This window comes from Chelonoidis abingdonii, chromosome 20, assembly GCF_003597395.2.
Source record: "Chelonoidis abingdonii isolate Lonesome George chromosome 20, CheloAbing_2.0, whole genome shotgun sequence".
Classification (NCBI taxonomy): Eukaryota; Metazoa; Chordata; order Testudines; family Testudinidae; genus Chelonoidis; species Chelonoidis abingdonii.
The window spans coordinates 200499-228275 of NC_133788.1; the positions used below are offsets into that span (position 1 = coordinate 200499).

A 27777-nucleotide genomic window follows, 5' to 3' on the forward strand; every position below is an offset into this window, starting at 1 on the left:
GCAGGTACCGTGGGATCCATCTTTGAAAATCTCCCCCTAAGACTTTTGTTTGAATTTTTCAGGCCGTGAATGGACTAGGTCTGCTGATCTTTCTCTGAGTCCTTGCCTCCTCGGAGGTCCCCAGGGAGACACTGTATCTTTGCCTCCATCCTCTCCCTGACTCAGAGGAAAACCCTGGAGATGCCAGTTTAAAGCAGGTTCTCACCCCATCTGTTTCCAGGGCCCAGGGGCATGGCTCAGAGAGTCGCTCCCTGCTTTGTGCTGAGCTGGATCCTGGTTGCTATAATCTCCTCTGTTTTTGTCCCTTAATCTGTATTTGTTCCCTGGGAAGTGTTGGGGGATACATTAGTACAGAGGCACTAGGTAAATACCATGTATTTTTCTCCCACACGCAGGCAAAGCAGCCACCGAGCCAAGGTAAACAAAGCTGACTGAGCTCTCTAGCAGCAGAGTGAGGACCTGCTGCTTCTGAGTCCTGTCTCTGGCTTCCCAGCTAGCGGGGTTGGGAACAGGAGGAAGCTGGCGCAGCTTCTCCTTTAAATTTAGGCAGTTTGTTATGGAAATAAAACCTAGTGTGACCCAGAGGTCCCACCTTTTCACGGCCCCAGCAGACAAGGAGTTAACTCCCTGCTCGATTCCTGTGCCCACCCCTAGCCCCACCCAAGGGCACGGCTGGGGTAAAGAAGCTAGGCTGAGGGCTGAGGCAGGGGCGGGATTACACCCTATAAATAGGACTCATGGGGAGACAGCAGGGAAACTGCAAGCTTAGCAGGGAGTCTTAGAGGAGACAGCACAAGCAAGCAAGCAAGGGACAGGGTGTGGGAAGGAAAGGGTGTGGAAGCAACATGCTGCCCAGGGGGCGTGGTGCACACTCACTCATTATGCTAATGGGCCTGTGTGGGGCAGCTGTGATGTGAGCTGTTTAGGTACCCAGACAGAGAGGCTTACTGGCAGGCAGCTACTTGCTACCAACATCGGGCACAATGGCTGGAACGCAGGTGGGTCTGCACGGACCATTCCCAGACCCGCAGGTCAGGTCAGGCACAGACTCGGATTCTGATTCAGACTCAGAGGGTCTGGGCACGGGCAGTGCTGGACCAGGCTCAGGCTCCCTGCCGCATTCGCAGGTCATCCACAGCGGCCACTTCATGGTCTCCTCGCCGCACAGCGACTCGGTGCCCCGCCGGCGCCACCATGGTACTGAGCCAGAGCCAGCTGATCCCCACACCATCGACCTGACCCTCACTCGGCTCTTCGAGTGCATGAGCCTGGCCTACAGGTGAGTCTAAGGATTCTTTTGCCCTGAACCCTTGGCTTCCCTCTCCCCTGGGATCAGTGATCCTCTTCCCCAGGATAAGCCTTCTGGCCCAGGACTCATGGGCTGAGGAGGAGGGGGGACAGACTGGGGAGGCTGCTTAGGAATTTCCCCAACCAACCAGCCAACCTTCTCCCTCTTAACCAAGAAAGGAAGCAGCAAAGGCCCACGGAGCCCCATTTGGCTAACCAGATTCCCCGTCACCCTGCAGCCCTTTACAGGGCACACATTGGTGCTAAGGAGCTGCAAAGCAGCCGCACAAACCCTTGGGGAAGGCTCCTGGGGCAGTAGGGTCACCCCTTCCCAGTGCAGAGCTGGCTCTGCTAGCTCTGGACCCTCCCCTCCCGCAAGCGCTCCCTGGCTCAGGGCACATTCTAGGTGAGTGAGGAGTGTTCCAGAGGCAGAAAGGGGTATGGCTGTGGCAACTACATCCTGGCTGCCACTAGTTCCATAGGGACCCTTGGAAACCCAGGTACAGGGTAGGGCAGATTTCAGGGCTGCCCTCAGCTGTGCCTGGGGCAGGAGGCTGCACGGAGCCCTGGTGGCTCTGGGATAGAGTGGTGCAAGCTTCAGCCCTGCACTTGGCACAGTGCTGAATTCAGCCAGCATTCACACTGGGCTCCTGAGGCTCCTGCTAGCGCAGCCGGAGTCTGGGCATGGGGCAGAGGGGCAGGGGAGAGAAAGCCCTAGTGTTTCTACTGAGTCTTTTCCCCCTCCCCGTCTCTGCCCTCAGCCAGCTGGGCACCCCACAAATCCACACCAATCAGGCATTACCCTTTTCCCAATCCCTCCCACTTCCTTTCCCACACTGGCTAGTGGGACAGAGGAGAATTTAGTCTTGTTTTGCGTTTTCCTTATTCAAGCTGCAGCCCAGCTCCTATTCTAACCCCTTTACAGTCCTCTGCTCTTCCAGGCCTGGTCTCTGACCCAGGGGGGTTGTTCCCATTGGATCATTTGAGGAGGAGCCAGTTGTCTGCATTTGAGAAGCAGAGTGGGAAGCCAGTACTGTCACCTTTCCAGGGCTAGCTGTGCCTCTGTCCCTCACAGAGCACGCACCTCACATCTTAGGACTCCTGCCCCTACCTGTCTCAGGGCCCACATACTGCACGGCAGGGATTGCTACAGCTTGGCAGAATCTTGCAATTCTTCCGCTCTTAGACCGGGACGCGACTACCCTGCCCTGCGTCTACCAACCATTACTATCCTGCAGGTCCCACTGCATTTTGGACACCTGCAATCAGTAACACCGATCACCAGCCCTCTTCAATTATTTTTAATTAGTAACTGGAACAAAGCATTAGAGAAAAAAGATGATAAAAGCAAACAGATGACACACATATTTACTCCTACACTTCCCCACCCCAGAGATCAGCTTTTTTCTTTGGTTACAGGAGGAGACTAGAAACAACTCCTGTTCTCCTATCAAACCCAGATGCTTCTGTAACCCATGCTGGTGACCATTCACAGCATGTCCTCTTGTTCTACTCCCCACAATTGTCTGTGCATCTCTCAGGCCTCGTCTACGCACAAAACCTGCACTGCTTTATTTACACCCCTAGCGTTAAAGTGGTACAACCCCTTAGTGCAGACACACTGATACAGGTGTCAGAGTGCCTTATAGCAGGATAGCTAATTCCGCTTATTCTCTACAGGAAGACCTATACCAATGTACAGCGTCCTTATACTGGTATAGCTGCAGCCACACCAGCAGTTGCACTGCTATAACTATTTTGGTAATTAAAAAAAAAATCACTCCCCTAACCAAAATAGTTATACCTGTGCAAAATCTGTGTAAACCTGGCCTACATCTTAGGAGTCAAGCACATCTATTGCATTTCGGATACAGATTAAAATAGACAATGAGTACAGGTGCTTCTGGCCACGGTTCACCCTGCAGTCACTCTACCTGTTAGAAAATAGCTCCAGCAGCCTTCTTGTTTTTCTTTCAGAACAGCCCTGCGACTGAACATACTGAAGTTGAAATTGGCAGGGAGAAACCTTTGCATGTTAACACTGCCCCCCTTTTGTGTCCCGGTGGGTGGGCCTTAACTCCATGATCACATGCTCATTTGGTACTAATCTGATCTCATAGCCCCCAGCAGAATGGTGGCAGATTCTGTGGCTTTGCAGTGGGTCAGTTTCTTATTAAAAGAGAAACTGGTGATGCAGACTTGGCAATTCCTGGTGTGATTTTCTGTTTACACAACTGCCCCGAATCCTGTTTCCCTTTATAGGGGGCCAGAACTGCACCCAGGCAATTGAACTTGCAGAAAGCCCAGCTATGGACTCACTGAGTCTTTGCTCCTGTTGCCAAGATGCAGTCCCCTTCCCTCATCCTTTGTCTTGGTCCCTTTGCTTTTAGAATACACTGTCTTCTCCTCTTTTCTGCCAGTGCCCTGGACGTTTTTCCTAGGTACTATGGAGTCATATGGCACTCATGTTCACAACGCTCTGCGTGAGCTAGTTCAAGTGGGCCCGGGCCCCAAGCTTCCTCGTGAGCAGCTTGCTCTCACTACTACACTCCTCAGCTAGCCCCCAGCCAGAGAAGAGAGCATAATCCATTCTTCAGTGCATACTGCACTGTGACTGTGGCAGCCACCTCCCTGGGCCCTACACCTAGAGTGCTGATGTGCACATGTGCAAGGGGGAGGCGTGGGGGGGCAAATTTACCCCCAACACACCCCCTCCTGGCTGGATGTGGCATTGCAGCATTTTTTGCCTCCGTTTTACCCACCTTCCTATGCCGACTCCAGGGCAGGAATAACCTGGCACTCTGGGCAGACCACGTTACAGATGCCTGCCCCTGCTGGGGCTTCAGAGTCTCTTACCAAAGCCTGACAGAAATAGAAACCAAACCTTCCGCTCTGCTGGTACCCACCTCATGGTGGGCGCACCTCCGCTGCTCTAGGCTCTCCACCTGTGTGACCACAGACTTCTATGCCTCAATCAGTGCCCCATCCTGGGGCTGGCACACCTTCCCCTCACTCAGGGGTTCAGGCAGCTACAGCTCCACAGGGCCGCTCTCCTCACTCACGGTGAAGGAGCCAGCCTGCCTATGTGCTCTTCTCAGTCGTGTTTCAGGCTGCCTCCCAGAGAACCTCGGAGGAACAATCGACTTCACCTCTTCTGGGTCTCCTCCCTACTGCTGGGCCCTTCAGCTATTTATGGGGGGATCCATCTCTCCCCAGCTGGGCTGTACTTCTAATGAGGCCTGGCCCACCTTCCAGACATAGGAAGACAGGTTAAGTGGCTGTTCAGGTCCATATTAACTCTTTTACAGGGTGTGTGAGGTAAAAAGACAGGCTGTAAAGGGCTCCCAGTCTCATTTGGTAGCATTTTATACTTCCTTTGCACTGGTGTGAGCACAGCACAACATGCTGTGCACTGGAGAGCCAGGCCTTTGTGTCTAACCCTTTCCGTGGAGTTTCCCTAATCTCTCACATGCGTTTTGTTAATGCCTTTACATCTGTCAGCACAGGCACACATCTCACCTAGAAACATGTTTAGCATCTTCTGCTAATGAGGCTGCCAGAGTTCAGCTCTGTGACTTCCAGGAAAGGACTCAGTAAACAGCACAGCACTGGGTCATGGTCGGCACTTTTCATCAAAACAAGTTTTTAAGAGAAGCCTGTTCTGTTACCCAGGACGGGGCTTTGCACCAACAAGCTGCAGTTTGGTAGATGCTTTCCAAGTTTGGGATGAAAAGCCAGAAATGAAGAAATGAAGAAATTTTTAATGTTTCTTCTTTAGGCAGCTTGGGCCTTTGCTATTTTTCTTCTGTAACAGGTAATCAGCAGACAAAGACCCATTCCTCAGAGCATAGCTTCAAAGGGCTCGGTTTTTGCATTACCTCTGCCACAGGATTCCCCAGGAAATCCACTTCACACTTATTGTCCCAAAATTCCATTCTGGTCTGGCACATTTTCACTATAATCTTTTGAACTCTTAGATCTTATATTTGTTACCCTAGAAAGGTTACATACAACCCCGGCCCACAATAATATGTACTCTTAATACAATAGCCAGCTTCTCATCCACTGTAACCCGTAGGTCCTTTTCTGCACTAGCCATTCGGTCCTAGTCTGTAGCAGTGCATGGGATTCTTCTGGCCTAAGTGCAGGACTCTGCACTTGCCCTTGTTGAACCTCATCAGATTTCTTTTGGTCCAGTCTTCTATCTGTATCCTATCCCTACCTTCCAGCATATCTACCGCTCCTCCCAGTTTAGTGTCATCTGCAAACTTGCTGAGGGTGCAATCCGTGCCATCCTCCAGAACATTAATCTTATGGGGTTCCAGTGGCTTCTGTATAGATCATTTAGGTTAATCCTTCTATCTACCCAATGGGACTCAGTGCTCCGTCTAGAAGATACCATCAGAGATGCTTAGTTTTGCAGTTCTCAAACTGGATTTGTGTGTCTAGAGATAACATGCTTGTTAACAGCAAAAATGTTTTTAAATAAACAGATAAATAATATATTGAGGTGAGAAATAACAGACCTCAACCCTATGGTGAGGCCTCATCTGGAGTACTGCGTCCAGTTTTGGGCCCCACTCTACAAGAAGGATGTGGAAAAACTGGAAAGAGTCCAGCGGAGGGCAACAAAAATGATTAGGGGGCTGGAGCACATGGTTTATGAGGAGAAGCTGAGGGAACTGGGATTATTTAGCCTGCAGAAGAGAAGAACGAGGGGGGATTTGATAGTTGCTTTCAACTACCTGAAACGGGGTTCCAAAGAAGATGGATCTAGACTGTTCTCAGTGGTAGCAAATGACAGAACAAGGAGTAATTGTCTCAAGTTGCAGTGGGGGAGGTTTAGGTTGGATATTAGGAAAAACTTTTTAACTAGGAGGGTGGTGAAGCACTGGAATGGGTTTCCTAGGGAGGTGGTGGAATCTCCTTCCTTAGAGGTTTTTAAGGTCATGCTTGACAAAGCCCTGGCTGGGATGATTTAGTTGGTAATTGGTCCTGCTTTGAGCACAAACATCCTTGATATATGCCAGGCCAAACTCCCACAACCTATCCAGTCACTGATCCACCAGCTGCTGGAAGGGAATCAGGGCCCCCTTGAAGCCAAAAGGAAGCATCAGGAACTTAAAGAGCTGTGTTGGGGTGGCAAATGCCAATCAAAGCCTGGCACCTGAATCCAAAGGCATCTGGGTGAGGTCATTTGTGGTCAGGAATTGGCCCTTCCCGCCTGGCCTGGTAGGACACCAGACGATTCTAGGCATGGGGTATGCATCCACCACAGTGACAGTAGCGACCTGTCTACAATCCCACGGCATCCGACTGGCACCAACACACAGGGGGATGCCCATGGAGTGTCTGACTGTTGGATCACCCCTAATTCCAGAATGTCACTAATTCCTCCTCTAGGCTCTGCTCTGTTTTCCCAGTACCCCAAAGGGTGGACTTTTAACCGAGGCCGGTCTCCACCTGGTGGACAGCAAAGTGATGCGTGTCCGGGCTTACTGGAAAATACCTGGTGCTAACCCTGCAGCACACCCCTGATCTCTGCTTGCTGTGCAGAGTTCAGTGATCACGGAGGGCTGTGGAGTCAGGGGAGGTGCAGTCCTCTGTTTCTGCCCCCAGATCTCTTAGAGGATCCTCTCCTTCCTCCTCCTAGTGCTCGCACCTGACCAGCGCTGGAGTCCTTGGTCAGAACAGGGGTTCATCACGTTCCCATGCTACCTTCGGTGGAGGTGGGAGAGGTTAGCGGCTCCACCACACATGTCACCTCATGTAGTGTTTCATGGTTTTAAAGGGCCCTTCACAGGCAGCCTGGAGTTTATTCCACCACTGTGGGATGAGAACCAGCACTCACTCCAGGCACGTATTGTGGTCAGATGAAGCTCTCTGTTTCTCCTGAGTGCTCACTGGATTCTCCTGGGCAAAACCCAGTGGTTCAGTGAGTACTCCCAGAAGGCCATCACATACTTACCTTCCCACCCTGCCCTCATTAGGTTCAGGGACCCCCATACTCTCCTCCCATGGAGCAGTTCAAAAGTGGAGAATCCTATGGATTCCTGGGGAACCTCCCAATAGGCAAACAGCTGGTAAAGGCACATTTATCCCAGCCACAAAAATTTTCAGCATCATTTAAGGATCCTATTAAATCTTTCAAGCAGCTCATTATCTTGGGGTTGATAGGGAGGTGATGGTAAGTGCTGAACTCCATGTTTCTCCAATAGACTGACATGCAGGGCAGACATAAAGTTTGCCTCTTGGTCAGTCAAAACCTCCTGCAGAAATTTCGCTCAGCTGAATAGCACCAGCAAAGTGTCAGCCAACTTTTCTGCCTCTGTGGAGGATGGAGCTGCTGCCTGTGGATAGAGGGTGGTGTAACCTACTACCACCAGAATAGCCTTTTCCCCGTATCCTGGCCCTTCGCCACCTTCTGGCAGGGGTTACAGGACTTACACTATTTTTGCACTGCCTCACAGTCCTCAGGCCAGGGTGAAACACGTAGTAAGTGCTGCTTGGTGCACTATGCATGTGCCCTGAAAAGGGTATATCATGGGCCAGGCTGAGAAATCTAAGACAGTACTTTTGCGGTACCACCAGTTGTCTCCATATTCCGCATGGCTCAGCTTTCCCAGGGGGCAGTCACTATCTATGGAGCAGCCTCTGAGCCCCAGAAAACATCAGGGGCTGCCAAGGGAGTCTGTTGAAGCCCTCAGTTTTTCTAGCTAGGGGTCAATCAATTGCAATCCATTCCAAACCAGGGGCTGGGATTCTCTGCTCAGCCTGGTCACTGAGGTCCATCCCAGTCCCCCTCAGGTCAGCAGGACTCTACATGGCTGTGGCCACACACTTGCACTATCAGACAGCCACTCAGAGCCTCTCCTCAGCTGCCAGCATGCAGCTCAAGGTCACAGCCTAGGGCTGCCGCTGTTGGCATTTTGGCTCCAAGAGACCACACAAGTGACCTGGGCCCAGCAAGACTTCTCCCGGCAGTTGGGAGTGTAACCCAACATCCTTAGGCCCTTTACAGTCACCCCATTTCAGATGGATCTGAGCCACCAAGAAAAGGGGGGCCCACTAGTCCCTGACTGGTCAGGAATCTATCCGAGATGATGCTCAAGAGGCCAGCACCCTTTGGTGAGCCAGAGTTACCTGGGCTCCAGCATCCCTCCATCCCTGGGCCTTTCCCCATCCACCACCATAGGGAAGCTGATTCTCCTTCGGGATCTGACAAGGTCAGGTTTCTGCTGGGACCACTGGGGCTGGTTCCATCAGTGGTGAGGTCACTGCTACCTGGACCCATTGTGGGTTATCACTAGCCTCTGGTCTCCCTAGCACCGGGCAGTGTGTTGCCTTATGGCCAGACTTATGGCAATAAAAACACCTTAGCTCCCTGGGTTCCCTTTTTGAGTTTGCCTCCCATCCAGGTCTGGATCTAGCCCATTCTCCCTTCCCGGGATGTCCCCCTCTTGGAGGGCCAGATTGGGGTCCACTTTGTGGCTATCTCCCTTGATTTTCCTCTCAGATCCAGGCCTGCTATCTTCGTATTTGTTGTTCCATTTCCCAGCTATGGTCGTATCTCTAGTATCTTGGTCTATTAACCATGATTTCAGGCCAGAGGGGTAGAATCGATAGAACTGTTCTAAACCCATTAATTCACCGGCCTCATTGACTCTGGTAACCCCTTATCCAGTTCCCCATTTTCTTACATAACCCCTAATTTGAGCTGAAACCTCAGCACAGGTCATATCTCCTTTCTTCTGAACTCCCCAAACCTTTTCCTGTATGTGTCAGGGGTCAGTTTAAACTTTTGCAACAGAGTTTGTTTACATTGCTCATAATCTATATAGTACTCTCTATCCAAAAGGGTGAAAATGTCTAAGACCTTTGTCCCTAACAGCAGGGGAGCCAGATACCAGACCATGTCCTTCTGCTCCACCTTGTTCTATTCACACCCCATTTCAAAAGCATTTAGAAACACACCCATGTCATCCCACTCCTAAAGCGAGGAAATAATTTGGCATCTATGCCACCCACCATATGGGAATATAGGTGCACTTATCCTGAAACTGGGACACCAGGAATTCTATGTGTCCACCCATTCCCTCTTCTAGTTTCCTGATTTTCACCACAATCACTAGGGCTCTGCTCTTAAATGTATTGAACAGTCCCTGAAATATTGGAATGTATTGGATACAGTGGTCACATGTTATCACATTTCAGACAGAGAAATGCCATCGAATTGAGAGTAAGGCCTCACTTCGCTTGGCCAACTATATTTACACAACATACTGCTCTATGTGTACAACATAGAGGGAAAGGAAAAACTCCGGCATACATAGGTTCTTATTTGGGCCCCATTACTGTAGTTTCTGTGCACCTCTCCATCTTTAACACAGACACAGAGCAGGGTAGGAAGAACAGATGGAGTGTGGAGGCAGAGAGACTAAGGCCATGTCTACGTTAATTCATTAATGATCTGGATGATGGGATGGATTGCACCCTCAGCAAGTTTGTGATGACACTAAGCTGTGGGGAGAGGTAGATACGCTGGAGGGCAGGGATAGGGTCCAGAGTGACCTAGACAAATTGGAGGACTGGGCCAAAGGAAATCTGATGAGGTTCAACAAGGACAAGTGCAGAGTCCTGCACTTAGGACAGAAGAATCCCATGCACTGTTTCAGACTAGAGACTGAGTGGCTAGGCAGCAGTTCTGCAGAAAAGGACCTGGGGATTACATTGGATGAGAAGCTGGATATGAGTTAGCAGCGTGCCCTTGTTGCCAAGAAGGCTAATGGCATATTGGGTTGCATTAGTAGGAGCATTGCCAGCAGATCAAGGTAAGTGATTATTCCCCTCTATTTGGTACTGGTGAGGCCACATCTGCAGTATTGCATCCAGTTTTGGGCCCCCCACTACAGAAAGGATGTGGACAAATTGGAGACAGTCCAGCGGAGGGCAATGAAAATGATTAGGGGGCTGGGGCACATAACTTACGAGGAGAGGCTGAGGGAACTGGGGTTATTTAGTCTGCAGAGGAGAAGAGTGAGGGGGGATTTGATAGCAGCCTTCAACTGCCTGAAGGGGGAATTCCAAAGAGGATGGAGCTCGGCTGTTCTCAGTGGTGGCAGATGGCAGAACAAGGAGCAATGGTCTCAAGTTGCAGTGCAGGAGGTCTAGGTTGGATATTAAGAATAGGATATTTGGCTATTAGTTGCTAAAATAGCTCAGTCAGGTGTGCATTAGACTGAAGATCTATAAGTCCCTGGTTAAATCCCAGGCTTTGGTACATTGCTTGGGGTGGGGAGAGGGATAGCTCAGTGGTTTAAGCATCAGCTGATTAAACCTAGTGCTGTGAGCTCAACCCTTGAGGGGGCCATTTAGGGATCTGGGACAAAAATCTGCTAGGAGAGTGGTCCTGCTTTAAGCAATAGGTTGGGCTAGATACCTCCTGAGGTCCCTTCCAACACTGGTATTCTGTTAAAAACCAGGAATGGGTTCCCTATAGAGGTGGTGGAATCTCCATCTTTAGACATTTTTAAGGCCTGGCTTGACAAAGCCCTGGCTGGGATGATTTTGTTGGGGTTGGTCCTGCTTTGAGCCTTAATCTTCTGTGATACACTGGGGCACTATAGCAGCATAGCTACACTGCTGTAGCATTGCCTTTGTAAACCCATAGTGTAGACACAGACTACAGCCAGGGAAGGGGTTTTTCCATCATTTTAGGAGCTTCACCTCCCCAAGTGACTGTAGCTAGTTTGACCAATTCTTCTGTCAGTCTAGCAGCATCTACACTGGAGTTTATGTTGGCATAGTTACAGCACTTGGGGTGTGGATTTCAGCAAACTAAATTCTAAGTGTAGACCAGGCCTGAGTAACTTGTCCAGAGTCACCCAGGAAGTCTGTGGCAGTGCAGCAAATTTAACACTGGCCCCACACTTCCTCTCTGTGTAGGATACTAAATATGAGCATTGAGGAGGCCAAGGAGGAGGGGCCAGTAGTCACAATAGAAGATAACTAGGGCATGGACATGTGTTGTAGTTGCGTGGACAGGAAGAAAGGGATGGATTTTTGCTACACTACAGAGGGAAATGCAGTGGGGATGTGTGTACGTGAGGAGGGGGGTTTGAAGATGAATCCAAGGTTGTGAGCCTGAGAACCAGCAAGGATGGTGTCTGCTGTGACAATGGTGAATAGACAGTTTTAGGGGAAACAATACAAAGCAGGGTTGTGGCTGTGTTTATCTTAGCTGAAGGATATGGCAGGGAAAGAGGACAAGACGAGGATCTGGGACAGGTCTGCAGAGGCAGCTCAGAGAACCACCAGCATAGACCCGATGAGGAACGTTAACAGTTTACTGACATAGTTACAGGGTATTTCAGGGTTCTAAATGCACCATGGAGCCTGTGCTCTCAGGGGTGCATGGGGAGGGCAACCATTAGCATTCTGGGTCTCCCAATGCACCTTGAGGAGTGTTTGCCCTGGTGCCAGGATGTGAGCCCTGGACCTGGCCAGAGCTATCTGCAAGGGGAAATGAGGTATTAATGGAAGGGGTGCCCGTTTGTTACGCACTGGCGGGGTGTTTGGTTCAGGAGCAACAAATACAGGATTCAGGTGAAGGATCAGGCTCGGCAGTTGAACAGGCCTGTGGAAGGCTGAATTCTGAGACCAAGGATTTATCATGTGACCTGACAGCCAGGCCAGGCTGGGGTGGCTGCGTGTGTGGCTGGCATCATATTTAATTGAAGTGGCATTTTATCCCAGCAAAGCAGTCAGGAGGGCATAGAGGAGTCTTGTGCAACTCCACCTTGTCCATTCTCCCAGTGACACAAGAGCAGGATGATCTCTACTGTGCATTGCTGGGTGCTTTGCCTGGTCTAATTTAAATGGCTCAAGTCCTGGGGTTCCCGCTTCCCTTGGGAGATTGTTCCCCAGGCTCCTGGATCTCCCTGACAGGAAGGAAGATTTTCCTGATATTCAGCCTAAATGTTCCCTTTCTTCATTTCATTCCACTTCTCCTTGGTCCATCCCTGAGCCCTAACCTGATTAATTCCTGCCCCCCTGGTATTTATCCCCATCACGTGTGCTCAGATCACATTCCCCACCCCATGTGAAGTCATTTAGCCAAGCTCTGTAAATCTAGTTTTTCACTCTTCCTGCAGTCCCTCCATTTTTGTTGCTTCTTCTCAGAGCTCCTTCCCAGTTGTCTGTATTTATCTAGTTTTGGGAGATCCTGCTTTGAATGCAATATTCCAGTGGCAGTTGAACCAGAGCCACAGAGAACCACCGACCTGTCCCCTACCTGGTCTGTGACATGATGTCTCCAGGCTTTTCCCTGGGCTGGTCACGCTTACATTTGTTCTAATCGCTACCTGCTCTCACCCTGTAGTCTCAGGCCAGGGTCTCTCTCCCTCGGGTTACAGCCTTGCACTGGGGGAGTCACTTGTGTTTGTCACAATGGATCTCATTCCGTTTCCTGGCCCTGTTTCTGGTCCCTCTGTTGCTCCTGCCTCCCACGCTGTGCAGTCTGCACCAACATTTTCTGAGTCTTCCAGGGAAAGGGCTGTGGTGTGGGCAGGGGGCTGTTGTGCTTGTGTGGTTGGGGGTGTTTTGGAGGGTGGGAGGGGCGCATGCATTGATCTGGGCACAGCTGAAGTTAGTGCTGTGTTAGGTCTCAGTGACATTGCTGCAAACTCCACACAGGACCCTCCTTCACTGAACTGTACTCAGGAATAATCCTCAGACATGGCACTTTTTGACCATAGATCCCCCGCACCCCAAAGCTCCCCACCTCTGTAAGTACGTTGGTCCCCATTTTACAGGTGGAAAACTGAGGCACAGAAGTTAAGTGACTTGCCCTAAATCACACAGTGAGTCAATGGCAAAGCTAGGGATAGAAACCCGGAGTCCTGGGTTCCAGTTCCTCCCCTTTTCCATTATGACCTTATTGTTGTGCCTATTCCCTGGGGGCTGGCACTTCCTAGGCACTTAGATACATTTCCCAGCCTGGCTGAACTGACTTTCAGTGCAGGGTAATGATACCATGGGGAAATGACCGTCTGGCTTGAAAAGAATCCCAATCATTTCCCTTCTCAGGCCCAGGCCATGAAGGGGAAGCTGCCTCTGGCCCTCCATGACATGCGTGTGATCAGGAGTTGAGGCTTCCCATTCTGAATTTCAGGTGGCTGGTCAAGTGGCTCATCTGTCTCTTCAAGTCCCGTTCCCCAGATCAGCCACGTTCTCCTCCAGGAGTTGTTTCTGAGGGGGTAGGGCCGTCTTCAAGGGTGGATCAGGGAGCAAAGATCAGCCTGATGAACTTGACAAATGATTACGTGATAATTAATGTTGGGAAACAGCATAAGGATAATTAAGCCCTAAATCCATCTCCCTCTTCTGTCCATGCTTCTAAGGGGGGGATCTGTGTCCTGCCACAAGGAAAGAGGCCGGCACAATGTCCATTGTGGGCATAGGGGATTCTTTAAAGCCTTTTGCATAAGGGTGAGTTGCTGTCTCTTTAAGGGGTCAAAGTTCAGCACTTTTGGCAGTGACTGAGCCTGGGTAACCTTGGCCGGCTGGCACTGGCCAAGCACCCAGGAAATTCTGCAACTCAATTGGCTCGCCCGCTTGGCACTGGCAAGATGTTTGCTTTGTAGCTCTGGGGAAAGTTCAAATTCCCTGGTGATAGCAGTTGCACCCCTGACCGCCTGATCCCCGCACCCACAACTTCACAGCCCTTGATGGGCACTCCAGTGAGCAGGTGGCACTCGCACCATCAGCACAGGAGCTACCCCAAAGTATAACCCCACTGCACGGGTCCCTCCGGCTTTGCATTACCACTGGACATTTGCTCCTCCCCAGTGCACCTGCCCTTTCTCAATCATCACTCAGGCTTATCACACCCTGGGCTAGAAAAGGTCCAGGCAGAGCTGGGGGTGGCCATAAGCTGTTTGCTTTCTCACTGTCTTTTGTTCTTGTATTGGAAGGAGCAGCATGGAACATGGAGAGACTCCACCACCCCTTCCCTAGTGTGTTCATAGAGAGTGTGTATGGGGGGGTCCTAACTGTACATTATAAACTCCCTCTCCCCATAGCAGGGGTGATGGTGAGAGACCCTCCTCAGGGCTCAGAGGCAGACACCTCACTGTGCCAGGATTGGGCAGCACCTCTGAGGAGGGGGAAATCACAGGAAGCAGCCCCACCATGCAGTCAGCAGATACTGAGTAGCTCTAGTGTGCCCAGCCTTCCAGCAAGGGTGCACCGCCAGGAGCTCCATATGCTGGAGCCTTAGAAATCCCAGGGGTCTCCTGACCTCTGTCCAGGAAGGGGTTCTAGATGCATGTGGTTCTTGCAGGATCCTGTTGTGCCCTCTGTCAGTGACACAGCCGATGGCCCTGGGGACACTATGCAGAACTGACCATAGACACCATAGGCCAGGTGTTCAGAAGGACATGGCATGGTGGGTGCACGCTGTATGCTGAGCTCTTCTGGAACTCGGCTCCTGGAGTTTCAGAAGATTTCAGGGGAGAACATGTAGGAGGAGCGTTTCATAGATTTGAATATACAAAGGAGCAGCCTGCCTCAGGGTTCTCATCTTAGTGTGTCTGGTGGGACAGACTTTGCTCCCATGACATTCCCATAGAGACACACCAGGATGGTGCCTTCTCAGGCCCGGTCAGGACACTGCACACGGGGGCAACTCTAGAAAGCTAGTGGGATGCTGGGAACAGCAGGGTGTGTTGCTCCCACTGCTCTGTATAAAGAGAGGATCCACGCCTCCTGCTTCTACATCCTATGCATGGGAGAAGTCTCTGGAGAAACTGAGCTCCACCCCCAATGCCAGACAAAACATAGCCTCTCCTGCTTGCAAGGGACCTTTCCTGGGCTTATCCCCAGAATCCTGAATGATATCCAGAAGCTAAAAGAACTCCAGTTCAGATCCCTGGCATCACATGCTCACTTCAGCTTGCTGCCGTGCCCGACTCAGTTGTCCCATACCCCCAGCCCGGAAGCCTGCCCTGCCCCAGACCTGGCTGTCCCATACCCCCAGCCCGGAAGCCTGCCCTGCCCTGCCCTGCCCTTCCCCAGACCTGGCTGTCCCATACCCCAGGCCCCGGCCCCAGAGCCAGCCCCTCCCCGGGCCTTGGCATACTCTTACTGTGCATAAGCAGCCTGGAAACCCCTGAATGAAGTTACACTTGGGGTGACCGCCCTGAACTCTGGTACCAGACATGGTCGCCCAGGGTTGCGGCTGCCCAGCTGCTCTCTGGGCTGGAAGTAGATGTGCTCTCCTGAGCCCGGGTGCATGGATTAGTGTAATGAGGCTGCCAGCACTGCAGGCCCATTAGGGGCACACAGCCACCACAACAAGCTGTAAAACAAACACGGCTGCCTCTGGGAGCCTGGATACAGGGAGAGAGGGTGCAGGCCAGGCCCTGGAAGCAGGGAGGGGAAGGGAAGGGAGGCAGAGAACAGGCCTAGACCCAGGGGAGGCGGAGATGAGGGGGAGCTTTTGAAAAATCCTATCTGCAGATCTTCAAGTAATGGCCATAGATCACCACCAATGGAGCTGCACAGACTTTGGCAGCGCTGAATGTGACACAGCCCAGTACTGTGTTCAGCCCCAGAGCAGTATGCAATCTCCAGCTGCCCTGTAGTTTCCTTTGGCTATGTACCCACATATGCACCCACAAACCCAGGGTTTGTGAGGCACCATTACTGCTGGTTTATACAGCCCTGGAAACTCCTCTGATGGACAGTGCGGCTAGGACCAGCCATCTCCCATAATAGAATCACAGAACCTCATGGTTGGAAGAGACCTCAGGAGGCATCTAGTCCAACCCCCTGCTCAAAACAGGACCATCGCCAACTAAATCAATCTCACCCCATCCCTCTCCTGTGCATGTTTCAGTGGGAAGCTGGTGTCTCCGAAGTGGAAGAATTTCAAGGGTCTGAGGCTGCTTTGCCGGGATAAAATCCGCCTCAACAACGCTATCTGGAGAGCCTGGTACATCCAATGTGAGTACACAGCCCAGCTGCCCTGGGGCTGGGCCCTGAATCCTCCCCATGAGGGCGGATCTATGGCTCCGAGAGCCTGGCCCTCGTCTGGGAGTCCTGGGGGAATGACTGGAGAGTGGGAGAATTCTCTCCTACGGTAGGGGCAGGGCAGATATTCACCCTGAGGAGGGACTCAGAGGGGTGGGTGACTCCGTGAAAAGGGTAAGTCCTCTCCCTGGACGAGGTGAGGGAAGGGGCAAGGCCTGTCCCTGGATGGCATGGGGAGGGGCGACTAGACCCTGACTCGAGCCTCTTGTGGGCAGATGTGGAGCGGAGGAAGAGTCCCGTGTGTGGGTTTGTGACCCCCCTGGAGGGCTCCGAGGCAGAGGAGCACCGGAAACCTGAGGTATGTACACAAGGGCTCTTCCCAGCCACATGTGGGGGGTGGGGAAATAGATCTGGGGCCACTTGCTGGGGTCTGGGCTGAGGGTCTCTACTGGTCTGGCTCTGACAGGCTGGGGGCAGTGATGGGGCAGTGGGGGCTGTTTCTGCAGTTCCCAGGGTCCAGTGTACAATGGCTTCTCTTTTGGCTAAGGTAAACCAGCCCTGAGGCCAAGCGCCCAGATGGAGCCACATTGCACTCCCGCAGCTGGGGAAGGGGATATGTGTGCGTCAGGCCTTTCCCAGCAGGGGTTGCTGTGGGGAGGGGGCAGGAGCGCTGGCTGGGGGGGGAGCTCCTGGCTACGCCAGCCCAGCCTCCCCTAGCAAGGGACGCTGTGGGGAGGAGCTCTGGTTGTGACGGGCGCTAACACCCAGGTGCTGGCTGAGGATGCCCGTGACCTATGTGCTGGCTGTGTCCTTGCTAGGCTGTCGTGCTGGAGGGGAACTACTGGAAGCGACGGATCGAGGTGGTGATGAAGGAGTATCACAAGTGGAGGATTTACTACAAGAAGCGGGTCAGCATCTCCCTTCCCCGCGGTGCTCATTGCTTTGGGGCTGTCAGTCCAGAGCGGGAGACTCTCGGGTGGCGGGGCCCAGACACTACAGCACTGGGCATGCTTGACCTGCACAGATCCTGAGCTGGCCCCTGACAGACAGTGGTGGCAGCTTGTTGGGAGGCTGAGGGCTGCACCTGTCGCTGTGTAGGGCGGATTGCAGGTGCCCCCTTGTCTCTGATAGAGGGCAGGTCCCAGGTCTCAGCAGCCTGGCACATCTCACTCCCAGACCCGACATGGCCTGGCCTGGCTTGCCTGCAGCAGGATCCCTGGGGCTGCGCTTCGCTGGGCGCTGATGGGCCCCATTGCCCCCATCAGCCACCCCAGGAGCAGGTGACCTGGGACAGAGGGAAAGAGGGAAAATCAGCAACCAGAGTCCTGCAGTAATCTGCCCGCACCAGGCAGGGCGATGATGCCACCTACTGGTTGTCTTAGGTTCCTGGTATGTGCCCTGTCTCCAGTCTCCCATTTTGAAGTGCTGCAGTGGCTGGCTGCGTAAGCCAGGAAAAGCAGCTGCTCCCCCGGGGGAAGGATCTCGCATTCCCTGCTGCTTACCTACTGGAGCCAGCGTTCCAGCAAGATAAGGGGAGGATGCTGCCAGGCATCTGTGATATCCCCTCTATTCCCTGGGCAGCCCTCGCTTGATCCTCCTGGGGTTTGGTGAGGGGAAGGATCAGAGCCTTTATAAAATAAATATGCCAGTCACTTGGCCAGTGCATGGGGTCATGGTCCTGGCCAATAATGGGGGGTTATCCATGCTGAGGGTGGCCAGAGTGTCTACTTTGCGGTGCCAGGGTACAGATGCCACCCTACAGCACTGCCCTCTCCCAGGGCACCCCACTTCTGGACTGGAGACCACTGCAGTCTCGTCAGCCCTGCCCAAAGGGAAGTGCCATGGTGCCCTTGTCATTTCCTTTGTTGGCTGCTTGGGGTGCACTACCAACCTCGCCCTGGCCTGGCTCCCCCATCAGGAGGAGGGGCTGACAGGTCATGTTTTCCGTGCAGCTTCGAAAGTCCAGCCGGGAGGGTGAGATCTCCAGCCCGAAGCAGGTGAGTGCCCTACAGGGGTGAGGGGCGGCCCTCTGTAGGAGGAGGTGGTGGGAGGAGTGGCGCTTGCTCCAGATCCCCAGCATTGCCAGCTCCCATGGTTTGATCACTTGTCTCGTGGTACTTGGTGTTTTCTTAAAGCCACAGCCGCTGGAGTCTGGTGATTACACTAGCATCTCAGCTTTGATGTCATTTAAAAAGTACGTTTCTAGCCCTCATGGCTCTGTGAAAATGCCAGAAAGTGCCTCCAGAAGGCTCAGATCCAAGAAGGCAGGTACCACACTCCCCGAATGCAGTGGTCTTTTCTAAAGGGCTCCTGGCTTTTAAGCCAGTCTCATGACTTTTTGGGACCCAACTCTTTGGAGTTCGTGGGGCTGGAAATGCTGGAGCCTCATCTTCACAGATGGAATGTATGAAATTAACATGCGCAATGTCCTGCCAATGAGGGGTTAAATAAAGTCCTGTGCAGGTAAATATTCATTTGGTTAAAACCACTGAGCTGGCTTGATTGGCTAAGCCCCCTACATACCACAGGGGTGCTGGCAGCAGAAGCATTTCTGCAGCTTCAGAGCTGCCCTTGGGAATGGTTTGAAGCCTGGCCAACACCCAGGGGCCAGCATGCCCCTCCGGGACCCAGCTGGAGCACTGCTTCACTGCCTGGGCTGACTTCAGCTCCAAGAAATGGGACCCGAAATGGAGAGAAGAGTCCAGTTCCAGACTCCAGCCATCCTGCCCCTGGCCCCACCCTGCCTCTCTGAGCGTGGCGTCCTTGCCATCAAAAGCAGGGACGAGACATGCCTCAGCTGGCTGTACAAACCTGCCAGGTCTGGGAACCGGAGAGAGAAGTGGTAGAACTATGGCAGACCCCCATCGTGTCCCCCAAAAGAGGGGATTCAGGCCAGGGTCAGAGAGAGCTCAAGGCCTGAATGTGTGACTGGGAGACACAGTGGCATTCGACAAGTGTCCTTTCTGGGCTGCCACGTCCCCATTGTAACTGGGGCTGTGAGGATGAAAGGAGACTTGTGTTGGTAAATGCAGACATAGAGCCCTACACATGGGCTAATTATGCTCCCCAGACTGGCTGGCTTTGGGTCAGAGGGGGCTGCTCCTTGTATGTAAATGTGGTCGGGAGGGGCCGGACAGACTGTATGTTTGTGGGTAATCAAAAGGCTGGGGGCGGGTAGAGGGGTGATATTGTTCCATTTGCTGCCATGGTTGGATGAGAGCTGGGCCTGAGCTGCAAGGTCTCCTGGACTTGGCTCTGTGGTTTGAGTTTGGACCCTTCTGTGTCTGGAGTCAGGCGAATGTTGAGTGACCCTCATTCCAGCACTGATTCCTCTGGGTCCGGACGGCACTGCAGCCAGCTGTGCAGGTCCAGATTGTCCTGTCCCACCTGCAGCCGCTGCCTCCAGGAGGGCAGTGGCTGACCAGCCCCACACATTGGATGGCTCCACTAAGGCAAGGAAGGGGAAATGGTGGGATTCCCCCAATGCCCCAGAATTCCAGCTGGATGCATTTTGCTCTGACTATCCCAGACTCTCTGGGTTTAGACAGGGGATGTGATCTTGAATGAACAAGGAAAACTTTCTTCAGAGAGGGGTCTGGGGTACAGGAGCATAGCAGCCCCGCCTGCTGGGGAAGGCTCTAGTACAAGAGTCATTTCCCATCGCAACATGCAGCCATTTCTGGGCTAAGCGAGGGCAACTGTTCCCCTGCATAGCTACACCCCAGCACTCTCGGGCAGGCAGCAAAGGACGGATGTCAGATCAAACTGCAGGGGGATGGGATGGAGTGCAGCAGAAGGTTCTTGCCAGAGTTTGTGTGTGGCCAGGGCAGGGAGGTTAACAGCCCCCCACTCCCCGGATTAAAGGCTCCCTGAGGACTGCAATGGCTGCGAGGGGAGAGGACCTGGAACCAGCACCAGCCAGGTGGAGTGGGACCAGGGGAGGCCGGGAGCTGCCAGGGGAGAGGGGCTGAGGGAAGCTGGGGGCTGCCAGGGGAGAGGGGTTGGGCGGCTGCCTGGGGAGAGGTGCCTGGGGAGAGGTGCCCAGGGAGAGATATCTGGGGGGGCTCCTTTGATGAACTGTCTCGTGCAGGATGAGGGTGTGTGGAAGCCATCGGAGAAATGGTGCAACCAGCTGTTCTCTAGCGTGGTGCCCATGCTGCTGGGGGATGAGAATGAGGAGGCTGGAGGGCGGCAGCTTTTTGACCTGGACAGCTTCCTCTCGGACATCTCAGACACACTCTTCACCATGACGCAGCCCCCCTGCTCCCACCAGATGCTCCCAGAAAACGGTACGTCCCTCAGACCACATTCTCAACCATGAACCTCATCGGGCAGGGTGTGTGGCTGAGGGGTTCTGCGGGGGGTCCTGCCCTAGTTACATTATCTTCTTCATGTTTTCTTAGCGCCCTCCCCACCCCCAAACGAGGCAGTCTGGTCCTGCCCTGCGCTAGCCAGGCCTGGTCTCCAGAGCAATTGTCCCAGCGTGGCTCCTTCCAAAGCAGCCAGGTCAGGTTAACGAGGTGCCACAGACAGTGCCCGCGTCCTTTCCTCCAGCTTCCTGCCCCCACCCGGCAACCCACGAGCCATTCAGGCGGGCAGGGGCAGCACTTCCCGTGCGTGCAGCAGAGCAAACGATACAAGGTGCTAGTCCCAGGAGCAATGGGCCAGCGCTAATAACAACATACACTTTCAGAGTGCCTTCCTGCCACGGGACCTCAGGGGTCCACTCAGCCACCACGGACATGCAGCCCCATCTGTGGTGGAATGTGGCCGTTGTGTACCACTGCACAGCAAGCTGGAACGGCAGGCAGAGAATGCCATGCCCTGCTGAAAGTGGGCGCAGTGTAAAGCATGGAGTGGAAGCAGGCTAACATGCTGATTTGTAGCCTCTTTGGTAGCCCCCTTCTCCCCCAGTGGCCAGGGCCATGGGCGTGTCTCAGGAGGTCAGTGGGAGAGATGGGGCTGAGACAGGAGTGTTCCCTAGCAGCTGCTGTAAGAGCCCCAGTGGGGCAGAGTTCCAGGGAGGGCTTCAAGCTGCCAGAGCTTTACAATGGAGGGAGCAAAGTCACTACTGGCCCTGCAGGGAGGCAATGTGGCCTAGAGGCTGGCACACTAGGCTGGGACTCAGGAGCTGTCAAGGTTCCTTCCCCACTCTGAACTCTAGGGTACAGATGTGGGGACCTGCATGAGAACCTCTAAGCTTAACTACCAGCTTAGATCTGGTTTTGCTGCCACCACCCAAATTATTTATGAGTTATTTGGGAAATTCTGTCTACCTCCCCTGCAGAATATTTTCCTCCCAAGTGCTATAACCTTTCCCTGAGTAGCCGTGAGAGACTTCTCCACCAAGTTCCTGGTGAACACTGATCCAAACCCTCAGATCTTAAAATAAGGAGAAATTAACCATTCCCCTCCTTCTACCCCCACCAGTTCCTGGTGAGTCGAGATCCAACCCCCTTGGATCTTAAAACAAGGAAAAATCAATCAGGTTCTTAAAAAGAAGGCTTTTAATTAAAGAAAGAAAGGTAAAAAATCATCTCTGTAAAATCAGGATGGAAAATAACTTTACAGGGTAATCAGATTCAAAGAGCCCAGAGGAACCCCCTCTAGCCTTAGGTTCAAAGTTACAGCAAACAGAGGCAAACCCTTTAGCAAAAGGAACATTTACAAGTTGAGAAAACAAAGATAAACCTAACACATCTTGCCTGGCTGTTACTTACAAGTTTGAAATATGAGAGACTGGTTCAGAAAGATTTGGAGAGTGTAGATTGATGTCTGGTCCCTCTTAGTCCCAAGAGCGAACAACCCCCAAAACAAAGAGCACACAAATAAAAGCCTTCCCCATACCAAGATTTGAAAGTATCTTGTCCCCTCATTGGTCCTTTGAGTCAGGTGTGAGCCAGATTACCTGAGCTTCTTAACCCTTTACAGGTAAAAGGATTTTGGTGTCTCTGGCCAGGAGGGATTTTATAGTATTGTGCATAGGAGTTCTGTTACTCTTCCCTTTATAGTTATGACAGAAACCCTGGGTGCTATTCTCTGCTGCTGGGTGACCTTGGGCAAGTCACATCCCTTCTCGTGCCTCACTTTCCCCAACTATAAAATGTGTGTAATGACACTGGCCTCCTTTTCAAATGTGCTGAGACCCGTGGCTGAAAGGTGCAGGAAAGGGGCTGGAGTTTATTGTTAATATCTCCCCTTCCAGGGCAGTTGTCCCCAGCCACATCCTTCTGCCTGGCTGAGCCCTGCCTGGCTTGTGCAGGGCAGGTCCTCTCCCTCCTGCTCCAGGGGCCCTGCCATCTCAACCCTCCCCTCCTGCCTGAGGGAAGGAGAATCTCCCACCAGAATGCAGCCCCCCTCCTGGGCTTCTGTCTCCTCCAACCCGCAGGAAGAGGGGATCCAGTCCCCAGGGCTGGGAAATGCCTTCCATCCCTTGTGCAGATGATGGAGGCTTCAGGCCATGGGGGAACAGCAGGGGATTCTTGGGTGGGGGATGGAGGCTTCAGGCCATGGGGGGAACAGCAGAGGATTCTGGGGGGCTTCAGGCCATGAGGAAGGGGGGGGGCTGCCCAGCATTAGCGCTGGAGCAGATGAGTTCTCAGCTGCCCCCCTTCTACTGTCTAGTGGCACAGATACAATCTCTGCGAGGCCATGAGGCGAACGGTCTCCCAGGAGAGCCCGATAATGGGGTAGGGGCAGAGAGGCAGGGCAGGAGGCTCCTTGAGGGCTAACAAGCTGGCAACAGAGAGCCAGGGAATGTGGGGCACAAGTGGAGGACTATGGGGAGCAGGAATCAGGGACCAGGGAAAGGGAAACTGATGGGCTGGTTCTGCCCTTTTGCAGCCTACACTGGGAATGCCGACATGATCCAGCCAGGCCTGACCCCACTGCAGCCAAATCTTGATGATTTTATGGAAATCTCAGGTAGGAGCCAGCCCTGGCAGAATACCGTCTGTTTGTGGAAGGTGGATTTGTGCAGCAGGGATGGGGACGCATGGCCCATTTCCCCACTGCCTCAGAAAGTTTAGCCACAGTGGGCTGGAGCTGAGTGCTGTCCCCTGGCCTAGCAACAGAGGAGGCTGACAAATGGCAGTGGGTAGAGCTGAATGGGGATCTGCAGGGCCCCTGGGACTTCACACCAATGAGCCGAAGGAGGGAAAGCAGTGGCACTGCGGTGAAACAACCCAAGGGTACTAAGGTGGGGGGAGTTGCAGACAGAACAAGGACAGAGTATATAGCTGGTCTTGGGGAGCCAAGCTGCGCTGGGACAGGAGGGCAGGAGGCCAGGTCCTGGGGAAATGAATTTCTCCAAATGTAGCTCTCTTTACAGGAATGTGAAACCACAAGGGGGTTTGGCTGCAGACAGAGGAAGGAAAACTCTCCTCACAAGAAAGAGGAAATCTCTAGGGGGCGAGCAGCTTTCTGCTGTGCTGCCAGGGCTGGGGAGCGGGATGGGGGAAGGAGCCTGGGGGGGATGGGAGGGAGCTTTCGGAGGGGTCCCCTCATTGCCCCTGGAACTCCCCTGTCTGCCCCTGCACCCCTGGGCCATTGAGACAGCCTACGTCTGGCTGCATGGGGGCTGGGTCCCCCCAGCAGGACCCGCAGAGAACTCTAGGTCACTGTGCATGGCTCAGGGCCCGGACAGAGGTGCAGCCCTCCTTGCAGCTGAGAGGAAAGGAAGTAGGATCCTGATGGTGGCCCCCAGGGTATCAGGTCCTGATGGGGCCAGGCAGTGATTTGCTGCCAGCGGAGGGCAGTGACTTAATGCATATGGTGGCTGACCCTGCAGGGGGCTGTTCCTGCATCCCCTGGGCAATGCCGTCCTCCCAGCGCTGCTCATGGAACCAGCTTCCTCATCTGGGGGTTGGGCTTGCAGGCGGGTCATGGGCCACCTGTGCAAGGGAGGGAGAAGGAAGGGGAGGGGGCGCATCCACTAGGTGATGGGCTTCTCCATCGCGCTCCAGCAGCTCAGCCCCCAACTCTGCCCCAGAGGGAGGGGCAGTAAGGCCAGACTGGGCCACTGGGCTATGGGGCAATAGTTAATGGTGGACCCTGCCCCACGATGCTCGCGCCACCAGCTCTGCAAGGGGGAACAGCCCAACCTGAGAGCAGGGGTGCAAGGGCTTCTAGGGGGTAGGAGTCATGGGGTGCCCCATCCGGATGGGGGGGCAGGAGTGTGAGCATCTGGGGGCCTCTGCCTCCCCTGCTGGAGTGGCGCTGGGAGGAGAGAGGCTGCAGAGGAGGCTAAGAGAACATGAGGGGTGAGAATACGCAGGAAAGAGTTTACAGGGGGAATTGGGACAGAGTCAAACCATGAAAGTTGGGCTAAAGGAAACCCAGCTCTAGAGACTGGTGAGGGAGAACAGAGATGCCTGCTCACAGCACTGGAAACCGGGCTAGAGCGAGACGCTGAGCAGCACTGAGGAGAGGGGCAGGGAGCCAGGGGAGGAACACAAATGAGAGATACAGCTCAGGCCCCTCTGCACCTTTTTTTGGCCGTGGGGCAGCCCCACCCCAAGGCTCCAGCATAGCCCCTTGCCTTTGATGGGCCCAACCTGTCCCCAAACCAACCTGCAGCTTTGGACTTCAGCTAGAGGGAGTGCCCTAGGTGTGAATGTGGAAAGCGCCCAGCCAGCACAACCTGCTGGGCTCAGCAGAGGTCAGTAAGAAGCTATGTAGAGGGCTAGTCACTTTGGCTGCACAATATCTCGCAAACCAGGAGTGGGTGTCCTAGTGGAATGGCCTGGGCATCGGCACAGCTCTTGTGCCTGCAGCTTCATGTGGGCTCAGGGCTGACCTTTGAGGAGGCTGGTTGGCCTGGGCCTCCAGGAGCTCTATTGCCAGTATCCACTTCCCACTTTCCTCCTTGGGAGGAAACAAGTGACCTTGCATCATTTGGCTGATGGCTGATGCAAGACCAGACGCTGGCAGAAAGCTGAGGCTGGGACAGCAGACATTAGCGCAGCCTGTAGGTGTATTCCTGGGGCGCCCTGTGGATGAGCCAGACACGGAGGAAGTGAATGCAGATTCTGCACTCTTACACCACTTCCTGCAGCCCCGCTTGTTGGAGACACTGGGGATGCCCCACTTCTGGCCAGCACCCCCTAATTCGTTTCCTACAGCACTCCCTGAGGGGAAAGGCCAGGACTGGAGCAGCTGGAAGCTCCCCACAGCCAGTGCTCCTGCAGTCAGGAGCTAGAGCTGGTGGGAAATTTTCTGCTGAACTTGTTTTTTCGAAAAAAATCGGGTTTTCAGCAGAATGCTCCTGAAGACTGTCTGCTTTCCATGGAAAATTCCCACATCACTGAGAAACAGAACTACCTCTGTTACATATGGCACCATGGTACCTCTTGGGAATTGTCGTGTGCATGCCTCACACTCCCATTCTCCTTCATGGGCCATGGTATCTGACTCCATTGCTCACACTGCACTATGGGCAGGGAACCTGAGATTCCTAGATTAGAAGGCCAGAAGGGATCCCTGGGATATGACCTGTATAACACAAGCCATGGACCTCCCCTGAATTAAATCCTGGTTGAACTAGAGCAGAGCTTTTAGAAAAACATCCCAGATGTAACAATTGTGAATGCTCAAGAATCCACCATGACCCTGGTAAATTGTTCCAAAGGTTAGTTACCCTCACTATTAAACATTTGCACTTTATGTCTAGACTGAATTTGTCTAGCTTCCACCTCCAGTCATTTTATCTTGTTCTGCCTTTGTCTGCTAGATTGGAGAACTCACTAGCAAAGTTTTATTCCCTGTAAAAGTACCTAAAAACTATGATGGATAGATTGAACTCCTTGATTCTGTCGCTAGAAGGCAGGTTTTCCAAACCTTTAATCATTTTCATGGCTCTTCTCTGAACCCTCTCCAAATTAGCAACATCCTTCTTGAGCGATAAATGTCAGAACTGGACACAGTATTCCATCACTGCCAAATACAGAGGTAAAATAACCTCTCTACTCATACTTGAGATTCCCCTGTTTGTACATCCCAGGATCACATTAGCCCTTTTGGCCACAGCGCACTAGGAGCTCATCTTCAGCTGATTATCCACCATGACCCCCACATCTTTTTCTGAGTCACTGCTTCTCAGAGTCTCTTGTCCTGTAAAGTATGGCCTACATTCTGGGGTCCTAGATCGATGTATGACTTTACATTTGGCCAAGTTAAATTGCATATTGTTTACTGCATTCAGCTTACCAAGTGATCCAAATCACTGTGTATCAGTGGCCTGTCCTCTTCATTGTTTACTGTCCCCTCTATCTTTATGTTGTCTGCAAACTTCATCAGGGTTTATTTTGTTTTCTTCCATGTCACTGACAAAACTGTTAAATAGTGTAGGGCCAAGAACCAGTCCCTGCGGGACCTCACTGGAAATACACCTGCTCGATGGTGATTTTCCATTTACATTTTGAGCCCTATCAGTTAGCCAGTTTTTAATCCATTTAATGTGTGCCATGTTAATTTTGTATATTCTGATTTTTTAATCAAAATGCTTTGCAGTTCCAAGTCAAACACCTTACAGGAGCCTAAGGATATTACATCAAGCGGAGTGCCACAGGTGTTGGTACTGGGGTCAATTTTGTTCAGTATCTTCATTAATGTTCTGGAGGATGACGTGGACTGCACTCTCAGCAAGTTTGCAGATGACACTAAACTGGGAGGAGTGATAGATACGCTGGAGGGTAGGGATAGGATACAGAGGGACCTAGACAAATTAGAGGATTGGGCCAAAAGAAATCTGATGATGTTCAACAAGGACAAGTGCAGAGTCCTGCACTTAGGACAGAAGAATCCCCATGCACTGCTACAGACTAGGGACCAAATGGCTAGGCAGCAGTTCTGCAGAAAACGACATAGGAGTTACCGTGGATGAGAAGCTGGATATGAGTCAACAGTGTGCCCTTGTTGCCAAGAAGACTAACAGCATTTTGGGCTGTATAAGTAGAGGCACTGCCAGCAGATCAAGGGACGTGATCATTCCCCTCTATTCAGCATTGGTGAGGCCTCATCTGGAGTACTGTGTCCAGTTTGGGGCCCCACATTACAAGAAGGATGTGGAAAAATTGGAAAGAGTCCATTGGAGGGTAACAAAAATGATTAGGGGGCTGGAGTACATGATTTATGAGGAGAGGCTGAGGGAACTGGGATTATTTAGTCTGCAGAAGAGAAGAATGAGGTGGGATTTGATAGCTGCTTTCAACTACCTGAAAGGGGGTTCCAAAGAGGATGGATATATCATTAGTTTGATGGGAGCTATTTTCCATAAACCTGAGCTGATTGGCATTAATTATATCACCCTCATTTACTTGTATATTAATCGAGTCCCAGATCAGCTATTCTATTATGTTGCCCAGAATTGATGTCAGGCTGACAGGCCTGTAATTACCTAGATCATCCCGTTTATCCTTTTGAAATATTGGCCCAACATTAGCTTTCTTCCTGTCCTCT

General features: G+C 52.6%; 1 protein-coding gene across 1 annotated transcript in view; it reads left to right on the forward strand.

Annotated features, from left to right (window-relative positions):
- The first annotated feature begins 983 nt into the window (after window positions 1-983).
- The window catches only part of MLXIPL (MLX interacting protein like), a 59306-nt gene continuing 32512 nt past the window's right edge, over window positions 984-27777 (forward strand). The window contains exons 1-7 of the mRNA XM_032769960.2: window positions 984-1279; window positions 16187-16293; window positions 16596-16678; window positions 17139-17228; window positions 18273-18317; window positions 20411-20609; window positions 23164-23244. Of these exons, the coding sequence (XP_032625851.1) occupies window positions 984-1279; window positions 16187-16293; window positions 16596-16678; window positions 17139-17228; window positions 18273-18317; window positions 20411-20609; window positions 23164-23244 (901 nt within the window). The remainder of the gene's footprint in view (window positions 1280-16186; window positions 16294-16595; window positions 16679-17138; window positions 17229-18272; window positions 18318-20410; window positions 20610-23163; window positions 23245-27777) is intronic.